The sequence below is a fragment of the Sminthopsis crassicaudata genome, chromosome 3 (genome assembly GCF_048593235.1).
Source record: "Sminthopsis crassicaudata isolate SCR6 chromosome 3, ASM4859323v1, whole genome shotgun sequence".
Lineage (NCBI taxonomy): Eukaryota > Metazoa > Chordata > Mammalia > Dasyuromorphia > Dasyuridae > Sminthopsis > Sminthopsis crassicaudata.
In genome coordinates, this window is record NC_133619.1 from 24,977,890 (window position 1) to 24,993,899 (window position 16,010).

General features: G+C 36.5%; 1 protein-coding gene across 1 annotated transcript in view; it reads right to left on the reverse strand.

Annotated features, from left to right (window-relative positions):
- The window catches only part of WDR49 (WD repeat domain 49), a 183,617-nt gene that overhangs the window by 124,204 nt on the left and 43,403 nt on the right, over positions 1-16,010 (reverse strand). The window contains 1 exon segment of the mRNA XM_074307675.1: positions 14,980-15,157. Coding sequence (XP_074163776.1) covers positions 14,980-15,157 — 178 coding nt within the window.

Consider the following 16,010-nt stretch of genomic DNA (forward strand, 5'->3'; position numbering starts at 1 on the left):
ATTTAAAAGAAGGCAATAGAGACCTAGAAGATAAATAGGGTCATTAAAATAGCCTGATTTAGGGAGAAAGATTGGTCACTAAAGATGAGGTTTCCTGACTAGAACATCTTCCCATGGCAAGGAAGGACCAAGAAAGAGGAGCCGCCGAGATTTTTCTCCAGATCCTAAGGATTTCAACGACTCTGTCCCCCTCCATAGCACAAAGTTAGAATCCAAGAGCCCAGAGCTTCCAACTCTCCCCACTCAACACCTTGACCTTAATACCCCATTTTTCAGAGGAGAAAAATGAGGGTTAAAAAGTAGCTTACCCGGGGTCACACAGCTAGTAAATTTTGGGGGTCACATTTGAAGTCAAGTCTTCCTGACTCCAGGCCTTGCACCCAGCTAGTGGCCCATTCAATTAGGAATATAGACAACAAAACATGAGTCTGTGAAAGGGTTAAAAGACTTTGTTACCAAAGAAATTCTTGATATACACATAAAAAAGTTGAGAACTTCTGCTTTAGAGTCTTTCTCACAGTTACCACCTTTTTTGGAGCCATCTCATCCCTGAAGCACAAACTTCTCAACCCAGCTTGTCAGTGGCTAACTAAACCCGGCAGTGGAGACACTGTCTCCTTCAAGCAAAGGAGAGACTTATCAATTAGTTATATTACAAGCAGAACTGATCCTGGTAGGAGGTAGCAACCATCTTGCTTTGTATCCACTCTCCCCCAGAACTATATTGTAAAGGGCAAAGTGTAGCCCAGTTCAGCAGGAATGATTTTTAGACTACAACTTTTTAGTAAATATCCCTTTTTATTATAATAATAATATTTATTTTTATAATTTATAAATCATATATATAAATTATTTATATATCATACATATAATGATATATAATATATATTTTATATAGTATATATAAATTTATATAATATATATGATCTATATTATGAATATGTCACATATTTATAATATAATATACATTTATAATTTATAATAAATAATTCAATTTATGGAATAGAAGAAAAATTTCCATAATATAGTAAAAAAAAAAATTAAAAGATGATTGTGTAAACTTCAGTGACTTCCTGTTACTACTAGGATTAAAGCTCATTTTCTTTGTTCAGCATTTAAAACTTTTTACAGCCTATTTTTTTTACAGCAATATTGTTCCTCATATTCTTTCTATAACTTGTCTCCATGACTTTGCCATGAATTTTCTTTCATATCTGGGATACTCTCTCTTTTCATTTCTATCTCTTCAAATCTTGGCTTCCTTCAAAAGGATTCTACAGAAAGCCTCTTCTAGAACAATAACCCTTTCCCCAGTTGCATTCAATCAACAGACATGTATTCTTATTTTTTCTATCAAAAGGAAACCTTTCATCTCTTCTTCATGCATTTTGTCTATACCAATTTATGCCCATGCTATGTCTCCTTTCAGAATGTAAGCTCCATGAGAGCAAGGACTGTTTTATTTTTAATTTATTTTTTGTATTCTCAGTGCTTGGACCAAGGCCTGACCCATAATAATTGTTTGATAAATGCTTGTGGATTGGTTGGTTGATAGGGGTACGATGCTTCCAGTTATTGTACAAACTTAAAAAGAAAATTGTGGAGTCAGTAAAACTCATTTTCCTGCATTTAAATATAATCTCAGACACTTACTTACTATATGACCCGGGCAAGTCACTTTACCCTGTTTGCCTCAGTTTCCTCATTTGTAAAAGGAGCTTGAGAAAGAAAACCATTCTTATATCTTTGCCAAGAAAACTCCAAAGGAGATTACAAAGAGTTGAATACAGCTGACAAATGATGGGAAAAGTGCCATTATTGAAACCTGAAAACACAATTAATTCTCAACTATATTTTAGGATCATAAAGCCAGAAGGGACGTAAGATACAAGCAAGTCCAAAGCATTTATTTTATTCATGACTAGATTGAGGTACAGGGAAGATGAATGAGCTGCCCATAGTTACCTCAAACATCAGAAGCAAGGTTTGAATTGACTTCCTCTAATATTGGAGCTAGGATTCTTTCCACCATACTCTTCTATCTCAACAATCCAGTCACACATGGGGTCATTTTCATTGCATGTAGTATAAGAGAAGGTTCAATACGACAGCCTGACATTTATCACAACATCCAGTCCATTTATCTCTTTTACTCATGTAGGGGTCAATGAAAGCTTGTCTCAGGTGCTTCATTTACAAATAGCGCAGGTGAAGAAGTGCACTTTGTAGTCTTGCCTAAAATGCTAAGGGGTTGAGAAAACTAATGAGCCTTTCCTGTGCTGGAGCACCCCCCCCCCAGCATCTCATTGGGATTCTGAGGGGAACCTGGATCTTCAGAAACTCTAATAGTAGAGTCCAAACCCTGCCAGGCACTATCAAACTGGCAAAACTTCCCACACTAATCCAGTTAGTGAAAGCTCCTGTCTGAGTACTGACTTAACTAAAGATGTAGCAGGCTCCTTAACTAAGGAAGATGCTGGAAGATCATCTCAATATGTTGTCTTTTGTGTTAAGGCAAAGTCCAGAGTGGGAAAAATATCCTTAAGGCAAAATGATAGTTGGTGGGAACTGGCAATTAAATAGTCTCTTTTTAAAATAAAATAAAATAATTTTTTATTGATAGATTTTGATTTTATGTTACCTAAATTTTATAGTGGATAGAATACTGGCTCTGTAGTCAGGAGGACCTGAATCCAAATTCAACCTCAGATACTAGTTGTGTGACCCTGGGCAAGTCACTTAACCCCATTTGCCTGAGTTCCTCATCTGAAAAATGAACTAGAGAAGAAAATGACAAATCACTTCAGAATTTCCCCCTCCAAAAAAAAAATCCAAATGGAGTCACAGAGAGATTGAAATGACTCAACAATAGCAAATTTCTTACCATATGCATACTCTTCCCTCTCCCAGAAAGTTACTTCTTATAGAAAAGAACTATTTTTTTAAGAAAGTAGAGAAAAAATCACAACTTTTGATAGCTACAAGGACAAATCAGACATTATAAATCATGTTCTAACCATCTCCATCTCAGCAGAGGAGATATGTAGGGTTACTGGCAGGGGAAGTCTTGTCCCCCTCTTTAAATCCCAAATAAAATCCTATTTTTTATGGGAATCTTTCCCCAACCCCTCTTAATTCCATTGATTTTTCTTTTTAAAATTATTTCCTGTTTAATCTGCATCACTTTGAATAGATTTGTTTGCATTCTGGCTCTCCCATTGAGCTTCTTGAGGGCAAGGACTGGCTTTTGCCATTTTTTTTAATATTCCCAGTGCCTAGTACAGTATTTGGTACATTGTCTAATAAACATTGATTTATTGATTTTTTTTTGGAGCCAAGCTTGCTCTTGAACATTTTACAACATTCATTTTTTTACTCTTTTATTATTATTTCCATTTGTATTGCTGTGGATATTATGACCATTGTTTTTCTTCTGCTTACTTTGCTTTTCATCAGTTCATATACATTTTTTCCAAGTTTCTATATATCCATCATTTTTGTTGTTTCTTACAGCATAGCAATATTCCACTGCTTTCATGTACCACCACTTGTTCAGCCATCCCCCAGTCAATTGGCATCTGTTTCTACTTCGTTACCCCGGAAAGTGCTGCTATAAAGATTTTGGTATATATCAAGGCTTTTTTGTGATCAATGACTTCCTTCAGTATATACCAAGCAGTGCAATCTCTGGGTCCAAATATATAAACATTTTAGACACTTTATTTGCATAGTCCTAAATTGCTTTCCAGAATAGCTGACTCAGAGGGGTGCTAGAGTGAACTTGAACTATGTTACAAATAAAAACTCTAAGAGACAGAGTTTCAGGATAATTAATAATCAATTTATTAATCAGGCAAGTCAACAATCAACAAACTGTTTATCAGTGGTTTCTCTGGGTAACCAAAGATCCCCAGTGGAGATGCTGAGAGCCTTAAATACTTTTCCAAAATGGAATGTCTCTGACAAGTAAAAATCAACCTAGATTAATGAAGAAGAAGACTAGAAGTTGTCAACTCCTGTTGAGAAACAGGAATCCATCTCCATTCACCATTCTGTCTGGTTTTCTTCTTTGTGAGCTAAAAAAAACCCCAAAGTCTAATGGGGTATGAGAACTGGGACTTCTTTCCCCAGAGTAAGGACTTACCCAGACTGGATTTTGTTTATACTCAACAGGAATTAGATCTCCTAGTTAGGTGAGGTCTCAATCAAGATTTTAGAGCACATTCCTAGAGGGCGAGGAGTAATCTCATCAACCAGCTTGTCTTTCAGAGATGGACTGATCTTTCACAGGAGTTGGGCCTTGAAATAAAATAGGAAAAAGCCTCCATCCAGTTCAATAATTAGTTATTAATAAATAGGTTAATAATTATTAGCATAATTATATATAATATGTGTATTTATATGTAATATATAAATAAAATAGTATAATTATTATATATCAAAATTAAAATTATTAGTATAATAATTATTATACTATTATACAGAGACATTTCTTAAATTTCCAATGTGAGAATGTACAACTAAAAAATTAGCAAATGCTACAATTAAGAGCTTGGTTTATTGTTTATTATTATTATTATTATTATTATTATAATTATTATTATCTAGATTCAAGAAAGTGATGGAGAAAATTAATAAAGCAACTTACACCTAAAAGTTTATTGTGTCTTTTTTTTCCTCCTAAGAGCCAGTTGTTAAACATTTGCCAGCCCACTCCTGATTGTATTAATTCACAGCTCTACCAATAATCATCAGTGTGCCTATTTTTCTGCAATGTTTATAATTCAATTTTGAAATCAGATAGTCTTTCTGTGACTGCAAAATCAGTCAGAGAAATGAACCTTGAGTTTGCATGCCTCATACCAATATTTCTCTAGTCATTTAGGCTTAAAATCTTGATGCCGTATCTCTCATCCCATCTATTTGGAGTCAGAGGACACTGATTTATAGTTCCAGATCCACTGCATATTTCCTGTGGGACCGTGGGATACATGACTTCTCTTTGAACCACACAGGATCATGGAGGTAGAGGTGAACGGAATCTCATATGTGATTTCAATCAACCCCTTATTTTCCAGATAAGGAAACTGACATCTAGAAAAGTTAAATGATTTGGTCAAGATCCCATGAAAGGAAATCTTAGCAATGTAAAACTAGACTAGATAGGCCAGGTCATCTAATGAAAGATTTTTATTGTACAAGTGATACAACCCAGAAAACTTATATGACTTGCTTAAGATCACACACCAGGAATTGACATCCAAGCCCACCATACCATTCAGTTTCAACTATAAAATGAGGACTTTGAATTGGATGATCTTAAACAGACTCTCAACTCTAAATCTTATGACTCAAATACAGCAGCTTTCTCACTGGCTTCTCTAATTCCAGTCTCTTCCACTATATCCTACAAAACACCAATGCCAAACAAATCTCTCACAACTTCTCCTTTTATATTGTTCTTAGCTCAAAGACATCCATAGCTCCCTATCCATTCTTGCATCAGATTTAAAACTTCTGTGACTAATTTCTAAGGTCCCTTATAATCAGACCCCACAACCTTATTTTCCCCTCTTCTTCAGAATATAAATCAGGCCAATCTCTTCACTATCCCCAAAACATGCTATTTCTATAATTTGTGCCAGATAATTGTTCTATCTTCTGTCCAAGCCTTATATCACGTGTTTCTCTCACCTAGAACACATCCTCCTGCCTACCCAAACCACTTCTTAAAGAAAGCTTTCCCTGACTCATCTCATCTTCAACACACTTATCTTTTAATTTCCTGTATCTTTTTGCATCACTAAAACACAGTGTAATGCTTAATTTCAGACAGCCTTACATTGGCCTCTAATTATTTTATTTGGATCAATCTTATCTCTCTAAATAGATTACAATCTCCTTAAAGACAGGGATCAAAAGGACTCATAATGGACTAAACTTGAGATTTAGAGTCAGCTTTAACAAAGTTCAAATCCCCTTAAAATATCTGCTAGCTGTGTAATCCAGGGAAAGCCACTTAACTTAGCAGAAGTTCAGTTTCCTCATTTGGAAAAGAGATTTAATATCTCCATGCAAAGATTATTGTCAAAATTAAATGAAATGCCTTGAAATTCTATGTAAAATCTATATAAATACTAGGCATTAGTGTGAAATACAACTTACACTAATGCATTATTGGTAGAGCTGCAAATTTGTACGAACACTCTGGAAAGCAATTTGAATTATGCAGATAAAAAGGCTAAAATGTCCATACTCTTTGGTCCTGAGATTCCAATGTTACATATCCCCAAAAGATCACTGGCAAAAAAGAAGGGATCCATATAAATCAAAATATTGATAGCAGCATTTTCCATGGTAGCAAAGAAATAGAAATGCAGTAGATGGCCATCATTTTCATTAAAAAAATTTGATATGTGAATGGCATTGCTTTGCTGTAAAAAATTATAAAAATAATGAATATAGAAAAGCAAGGAAAGACTGATTTTAAAAAGTTAAGGAAATAGCTAAGGAAACAATAAACAAAATTACTGCAACAATATACATGGAAAGAACAGACGCTCAAAATTAAGGAGAATTGAATGTTGTGAGATGATTAAAAACAGATATAGCCTCAAAGAAGAAAAAACAACTCTCAGGCTTTTACAGATAGATAGATAGATAGATAGATAGATAGATAGATAGATAGATAGATAGATAGATGATAGATAGATAGATAGATAATGGATAGATGATGGATGGATGGATGGATGGATGAATAGATAGATAGATAGATAGATAGATAGATAGATAGATAGATAGATAGATAGATGGATAGATGGATGGATAGATGGATGGATGGATGAGTGGGGGAGAATCTAAGGAGTGTGGAGTATAGAATGTCAGATTTCTTTTAATAAATCAATCAATTTTGCTCTTTTTTTCTTCATTTTTTTTCTTTTTTTAAATAATTCTTTATCATAACAGATGGCTACCAAGGAAGGGCAGAGGGAAAAAATTCTATGTGAAGTAGAAATAATAGAGTTAAATAAAATTCTGTTCTAACAGCTAAATGCCAACCATGTTTATTGTCTTACATTTATTCTCTGCTCCCACATGCTTAGCACACACTGCTGTGCTCATAATAAGCCCTCAATACATCTTGCTAATTGATGAGTTAATGATTGTACCAAGTTAAGTCCCAGTACTTAGTGAAACTAGCTAAAGCATAAGAGGATTTGAGGCTGGCTAAAGAATGTTAGTTTTTTCTCTGGTGCCCGGAATTTCATTGCATTTGTGATTCCACAAAAGACTGAACTAAAAAAAATATATTTAAATGGAATTTTAAAAATCTATTCCAAAATACTAGAGTTTTCTCAACACAACACAATGCCAAGCATCTGGTTGTTTAGAAGCTTTTTAAAAAGGAAAAAAAATTTGCTCTCCTGCCAGATGTTTGGTGTTTTATAAACAAGCATTTCCAAAAATTCTGGCTGAATGGGTAGGCAAACAAACAACTGAAATGTGATTGGGCCCTTTTCCCTTAAATGAATATACCAGAAAAAGACTGGTTTATACTATTTAAGCCCTAAGAGCTTGAAAATCCCTCTCTCGAATGATTTTCAGGTTTATCAGGGTTGTGAGATAGCTTGGAAATCCCAAGACATATTTTATACTTTAGGAAATGAATAAAAATAAATAGAAATGAACCAAAGTTATAGACACTAAGACCTAAATTAGGACCTTTGACATCCCAGGTACCATATCTATCTCTCAAGTGTCTCCTTCTAAAGGAAGACATCTCTAGACAGCCACGGTGAGGGTCTAGAACGTTGGGATGGTCCATTGAAGAGATATTCCTTTTATAAAAGAAAAACATATTTTAAGTGAGCCTCCCCCAAATACATGGATAAAATTCTGTGGTAGCAATATGCTTGTGGGATTGGAAGAAATCTGCACATTCCTGTGATTTAATGAAGTTTTCCAATCCAAGAATATCCCTCTGTTGGGTAAAATTAATAGGAATTCATCCTGTCCTTCACTCTGGGACTAGACTAATGTGTTTCATCCCAGGAAGCTTGTGGGGTTCTGAGCTTTGATACCCTATTACAATGGCATTTATTATTAACAGAAAGATTTAGAGAATCTCATTATCAATCTGGTACTTTTGTCCTTGTAGAATGAACAATGTAGCTCCTTGACATCAGGGGCTGTTTCATTTCTGTCTCTGTGAATCATTGCCTTGAACGCTGCTTGAGACAGAGCAGATATTTAATAAATGTTCATTTTAAAGAATGGGGGCATGTGAAAACACTTCTAGTAGAACCAATCCATCAATAACCATCTAATAAGCGCCCACTGTGAGCTAAAAAATAAGCATTGCCCTCAAGGAGCTTCTACAAGAGAGATGGCATAAATATATAAAGCCCATCTGTTCATCACCAGACAGAGAAGCTGCCAACATGGGTTCATCAATATAAGTAATGAAAACCAGTTCATCTTTAACTAGAGATAAAACTCACTATAAAAATACATGCAGAGTGAAGATGGGCTAAAGAGAAATCTAGGACTGAAGTCCAGGGATTCCCTTTCATTCATCCTTATTTTCTGGTCCATTCTTTTATAGAAAACAGAAAGGATGAAATGAAAATCAGCTTTTCTCTTCTAAACCCCTCTCTGAAGTTCAAAACTCCAGAGAGTAAGCACTGCCAATTTACCAGGCAGCAATGAGGCAGAGGAGCATGGAAGGAGGACTAATTCACCAGATTGCAGTAGTGTCTGCATTCAAAGAAATCACAAAGTTCCCTCCAGCAAGATCAGTCCCCAACGTCAGGAAGCTAGTTTCAGTTCAAAGTAGAAGCTCCCTTGACTTAAAATCCACAGTTCTTACTCTGCCCAAGGCTGAGAAGTTTCCAGGTCTTTTCTTTCCTGGGCAATTTCTATCTCTTTTAATCCTTCCAATCCTCATTCCCACCCCTCCCACTTTCCCATCAGTCCATCTTCCAGTAAAGCTCTACATATGTAGGAAAGTACAAATGAAATATATACAAATAAATTCAAGAACCTAAGCTTCTTGAGAACAATGATACTTAATATTTTTATCACTGTGTTCTCTAGACCTAAAATGATGTCAGGCACATAGTAGGTGCTGAGAAATGCTTGTTTGTTTTAACTGAATTAAATAGAATTAAATCTTAAACTTCCTTCATAATATAAAAAGATGCTTATATAGCATTCTCCATACATTATCACTTGAATTTCACAATAGCACCATGAAGGAAGTAGTACTCTTGTCTTTGTCCCATTTTACAAGAGGAAACCAAGTCTTCCTAGTCATTTTTTTTTCTGAGGCTGGAGTTAAGTGACTTGCCCAGGGTCACACAGCTAGGAAGTGTTAAGTGTCTGAGACCAGATTTGAACTTAGGTCCTCCTGAATTCAGGGCTGGTGCTCTATCCACTGTGCCACCTAGCTGCCCCAGGAAACCAAGTCTTAAAAAAGGGGAAAGATTTCACCAATTCAGCTATTCGTGTCAGCGTTAGGATATGAAGTTAGGTCTTCATGATCCTAATGCTTTGAATTATGAGTGATAAAGCACTTTTGATAGTTCTGAGTATAATGCATGCATTTAACATATAAGGAAACTGAGGCACAGGAAGGCTTAATGATTTTTTTCAGGGAGAGGTAGAATTTGAAACAGGTTTTATGAGCGGTCTATACAGCTTGTTTCTTTTGGGAGTTCTCTCTTATAATAAATTGTTATCTCCTTCATGTTACTTAGTGGAAGTTAGTGGTGACATGGATAGGGTTCTTGGCCTGAGTTCAAATACAGGAGCAGTATGACTCTGTACAAGTCATTTAACCATTTAAAAAAAAAAAACTGCCTCAGTTTCCTAATCTACAAAATGGCAAAAATAATAGTATCTCCCTCCCAGGGAAATCAAATAAGATGGCATTTGAAAAGAGATTTGTAAACCTTAAGGCACTATACAAATTCTAGTTATTTCAACCAGTTTCCTTTCTGTTTTTAGTAGTCATGGTAGCAAAAAATTAGCATACTGTACCTCTAGCTTTTTATACATTTGAAAAGACTTCTTCATAATTACAGATGACATTTATAAATGTGGCGTTCAGTTGTTTTGTGTCTAGGGCACTGGACATGGAGTCAAAAATATCTGAGTTCAAATCCAGCTTCAGACACTTAGCTATAAGTCCTGTAACCTCTGCTTACTTCAGTTCCCTCATTTGTAATAAGTAGAAAATAATGGCATCTATCTCTATGATGTATTGTGAACATAAAATATAATATTTGTAAAATGTTTTGCAAACCTCAAAGCACTATATTATTGCTAATTACTGAAGAGCAATAATCCCATGAGGCAGTGTAGGTATTATCATGCTGATGTGGTGCAGCCCTTGAGAGTGATGTGAACTCTACTCAAGCCCTCCCTGTTCCCATTGTCAACTTTGTTCCATACAAAAGGAAGCCACATTTCTGGGACTGTTTTATCTTGTCAGCATGACTAAGACTTGCCCATCCCACCAAATCAGTAAGGCTCTTGTATGTAATTATTTAAATAAACCCTTACCCTGAGCAAATACACTAGAGATATTCTTGCTTTCTAAGTAACTTTTGTGACAAAAGAACCCCCATTATCCTATATAGACATATCCCTTTTCCTGTATTCCATCATGCAATTGCTGACAGACATCATGCACATGAGAGTTCATTCTCTAAAACCCCTCTAATTCCTCCCTAAATTTCTAGACCCCACTCTTAATTCCCCTCTCTTCCTTCACCTCTGGAGTCCCTTCACTCACAGCCACAGCAAGATCACTCTGATCTGCCATTGTGTCCTTTGATGAAATTCAGGTATCCTTGTGGCAAATGATAATGTTTTTATGAGTTTTCCACATTTCAAATGGCTCTCTCAGAACCTTGAGCTTCATTAATACTCATTTTATGAAAGAAGAAACTGAGACACAAAAACAAGAGTGACTTAGCCAATGTGAAACTGCTAGTAAGTGCCAGAGGGAGGATTTGAACCCATTTACAATGCCCTCACTATGCCTAGATGCCTATACTATAGACTAACCATTTCTAATTCTTTAAATATTCATTCCTGATTGTTTTTCTTTTTGTCTTTTTGAAAGCAGCATTTTGGCTCTCTTTGTCTTGCATCTGTGCTCTTGTTCACTGGTTTCAGTTATGTTTGACTTTTTTTGACTTCATTTGGGGCTTTCTTAGCAAATATATTGAAATAGTTTGCCATTTCCCTTTCCAGTTCATTTTTCAGCAGAGGAAACTGAGGCAAACTGATAAGACCACTGAGGTTCACATTTGAACTCAGGGAGATGAGGTTTTTTTTTCTGACTCCAGGCCATGTGCTTTAGCCACTGGACCACTTAAATGGCCCTCTGTCCATTCATTTAAAATGGTCAGCCAATCTTTAAAAAGAACCCCAAAGTAGATATTAAATTTCAACAATAGTCTTGCCAGTGACAAGCACACTTTTAGCAGCTTATTTCAAAATTCTTACATTCTGTTCTAATCTATTAAATACCTGTTGTACACAACTCATTCTGCTTGGTATTGGTTTACAAAGCTTCACAGAAACTAGCCCCAGGCCCAGAGGAGCTTATATTTTACTATGGGAATGCCTCATGGTGCATGTGGGGTATCCTTGAGTAAGGAGAGATATAAGGGGAGTGAGTGAACACCAGCCTGGATCAAGAAAGATTTCACTGATGGAGCAGCACCTGAGCATGGGAAGAAGGCGAGGATTCTGAGATGAGGAGAGAGTGCACTCAGAGGATCATGGGATTGTAGCTTTATAGCCGAAAGGGATCCTAGAGGCTTTCTAGTCTCACTCATTTGTGTTACAGATGAGGAAACAGTGCAGGTGGGCAGCAGCTGGAGATGCTGCCTTAACTCAGAGGATCAGCAAGTTTGACTTGAACCCCGAGGTCATGAAACAGTAACATGGAATAAAACAGGAATGATGAGCAGACACCAGATTTTGCAATGCTTTGAATATCAGACTAGGAAGCTCCCATTTATTTTCACATATATGCTTAAAGGCTAGTGCCTTGCCTATTGGTTGCCTCTAAATTAGCCTGTATATTATTTTTTCTGTACACTGATGGTTGTATGTTGTCTTTGTATATCCTCACTCACTCATTGGGCTATGAACTCCAAGAGCAACAAGAATCATCCTTTTACTTTTCTTTGTAGCCCTTCTGCTTAACGCAGTACCTAACATGTAGTAGGTACTTAAATAATACTCACCAATGACTAATTGACTTCAGGCAATGAGAAGCAAATATTTGAGAAGAGTGACATGGTCAGACTTCCTTATTACATATAAGAAAATTCAATTTGATTTATTAAACAACTTGATGGGGTCCCTTTGGGGTATTTTTTTTAATCCCTGGCTTTAACAGTATATACATTTTCTGATGTTTTATATCATGGTGCTGTGTTCAATGGCAAAAACATGGAGATGCACAGGGTTATGTTGGTGCAAGAACTGGAAAGCCTACTATTTCCCATGAGAAGACAAAACTTCACGAGACAGAAATTAAAGGGCTAGTTCTGATCGTACAGCCTTGTGGGAAGCTGGTTTAGCCCACGAGGTACCAGCTGTTATCACCCTCTGTCGGTGACAAAGGAATAAAAGAATGAATTAAGAGGGAAAGAATATGTGACTTATTTATATGACTAGCCATGTTGCTGACTGTTAATCTCAGCTGTAGGTGCTCTATGAGATCATTATTTTAGATGTGAAAGTAATGGAGCTAATCATAATCCAAAGAGCATCTGCCGCAGAGTCACAGAAACTGGTTTTTAGCTCTGCTTCTCTGTAGCCATGTGAAATTGAGCTAGTTATTGCCAGAGGCACCTAGGTGGTATGGTAGACGTGGAGTCAGGAAAATATGAGGTCAGATTGCGCCTCAGATACTTAACAGTGTCACCCAGGGCAAGACATTTAACCCTTCTCATTCTCAATGTCATCATCTGTAAAATGGGAAGAATAATAATACCTATTTTATTTTTTTTACCTTATTTTTTATTAATTTTATAATTATAATTTTTTGACAGTACATATGCATGGATAATTTTTTACTACATTATCCCTTGTACTCACTTCTGTTCTGAATTTCCCCCTCCTTCCCTCCACCCCCTCCCCTAGATGGCAGGCAGTCCTACACATGTTAAATGTGTTATAGTATATCCTACATACAATATATGTGTGCAGAACCGAATTTATAACACCTATTTAGTAAGAGGATAAAAAGATAATATATTTAAAACAAACCTGAAAGTGCTGAATAAATGCTAGCTATGATTACTTCTCTCTGAGAGTCAGTTTCCCCATTTGTAAAATGAATGTGTTGAATAAAAATCTAACTAAAAATTTATAATCTCTATGCAGACTTTTAAAATATAATAACTGCTGGTATTTGCACAGTGCTCTGTATATTATCTCCCTTTCAACAACCCTAGAGACAAATCCATGACCTGTACTGGATCCCACAGCAGCAAAATATCAGAGGGAAAAGCTGAATTGAATTCTTCCTAAGGCAAGGTCCACTTTGGTACCCTGCTTTCTTTCATAAGACATAACAGAGATGTAAGTAATGGTACATTTATAAATAGATTTTCTAGTGAGTTTGGAGTTTCTGTTAAAGTTTCATATGTCAAAAAGAAATCTTAGCAATATACTTAGAGATAATCCTGAGTGCTTTAAAGTTAGCAGAACTTAGTCATTAAGAACCAAAAATATCAAGAAAAATGGATATTTGGGAGGATTAGGGAGGGGTATGTGAAAACTAATGGAGAAGAAGGAGCTAATGTGCATTCCCTGGGTACAAAAGAAAACTGGCAGAGTAGTTTTGCAAGGAACTTATTCCATCTTTCTCCTTTTTTTTTTTCAAATGATCCAGTAATGTAACTTAGAACTGGCATCGGGTCAGAACTAAATGGATGCTTGTGACAAATTCTCCTGGGCTTTCTCTGCTACCCAGATCATGAGAAATAATTGTGTACAGAACAAAGGTTACCAAAAAAAAAAAAAAAAAAAGGAGAAAAGTAATCCTAATCCTGGGAAAGGAGCAAAGTCAGACTGAAATCTCCTGAGGAGCAATTAATACTGCTATCTGAGCTAAGATGCTTTCTTTAAAAGTGGTCTACCTTCAAGACAGCTCAGGTATCATCTTCTATAAGAAATCTTTCCTGAGGGCAGCTAGGTGGCACAGTGGATAAAGCACCAGCCCTGAAGTCAGGAGGACCTGAGTTCAAATGTGACCTCAGACACTTAACACTTCCTGGCTGTGTGATCCTGGGCAAGTCACTTAACCCCAATTGTTTTAGCAAAAAAGAAAAGAAAGAAAGAAATATTTCCTGAACCTCTCAGTTATTAATTGCTCCTCAATAATCACAAATTATTTATAATTTGTATTTACTTAAATTTGTTTTTTCTCCTCCCCAACATACCCAGAGAAAAATGTAGGCTAATGGAGGGCAGGGACACTTCCTTCCTTCCTTCCTTCCTTTCTTTTTTTTTTTCTTTCCTTCCTTCCTTCCTCTTTTCTCCTTGCTTCCTTTCTTTCCTTCCTTCTTTCCTCTGTTCCTTCCTTCTTTCTTTTTCTTCTTTACTTCCTTCTTTCTTTTTCTTCTTTCCTCTGTTCCTTCCTTCCTCCTTTTCTCTATCTGTCCCTGCCTCCATTCCTTTTTTCTTTCTTTCTTTCTTTTCCTCTTTCCTTCCTTCCCTTCCTTCCTTCTTTTCTTCCTCTCTCTCTCTTACATTCCATACTTCCTTCACTCCTTTCTTTCTTCTTTTCTTTCTCTCTTATATTCCAAGTACCTAGCCTAGTGCTTCAAACATAGTAGGCACTTCGTAACTTCTTGATGAGATAAATGCAATCAAACCAAAATCAAAGTTACACCGAGTTGCAGGGGAATCTTTTCTGTCTCTCCTGATATGATTTGAATTCCATACCTTGCCGGACCCACTCTTGATTATGAAGTCTGTGCTCTAATGTTGAACAGCATCTGTGATAGCCAGATACCAATTCTGCCCAGTTAATAGTCACTGTGGTTTCCTCATCTTCAGAAGGACTCATCGCTGGCCTTTCAAACAAGGAGATCAAGGCTGTGCTGAAGGAGATTGCTTGAACCTGAGCCAGAGATGACATTGAAATAGATGTTATGTGTGTATCTGGGGAGGGGGGATAAGAAAGGGGATTGCAGCATGAAAATACTACAATGTTAAAAATTCATTGTGTGCAGGGGATTTAAATGTTAATATCAAATTCTTTGCCATTTTGTTTAAGGGAAGTTGACTTATGGCTCTTTAAAAATGGAAAGAGCTATAAAGCTTGGTTAAACAGACTTAGCACATCTGACCTCTGAACATGAGCAAAATTTGATGTTGGTTTGTAAAATATCCTTGGAGTTCCAGATGCCAAGGTGGAATATCACTCATTGTTACAGAAGAGGAGGCCAGCTGGGTAGACTATTCCAGAGGTCATCTAAACATTATCTGGAGGCAGGAAAGCAGTGGGTAGGAAAGGAAGAGGGGTAGGGTAGCCTGCTGCAAATCCTCACATCGCCGATCCCCATATCCTCACTTTTTGTGCTACACTGAGGATGGAGAAATGGAGCTTTGCCCCAAGCTAGCAACATTAAAAGTCACTAGAAGCAAATGGACCCTCAAAAACATAGAATCAAAAAGCTAAGCACCTAGTTTTCAGCAATACTTGGTTAAAGCAGGAAAATACAACATGCAAAAATGAGCTTCTCCTTTCAGCTCACTCTCCTTTGGACCACATCAGTAGAGACTTTACATCAGTAAACCAGAGTCTCTGTTCCCTAATGTCTAACTGAGGACATTTTCTGACCATCTTCGCCTGCATAAAGTTTGTAGGGCTTGCTCTAGGTACAAAAAGCTTCTGGTCAATGACTTTACTGGTCTCCAGAAATTCTTCCCAGTAGCAAAGACTCATGGAAGTTTCAGATTCCTGGCTAAAT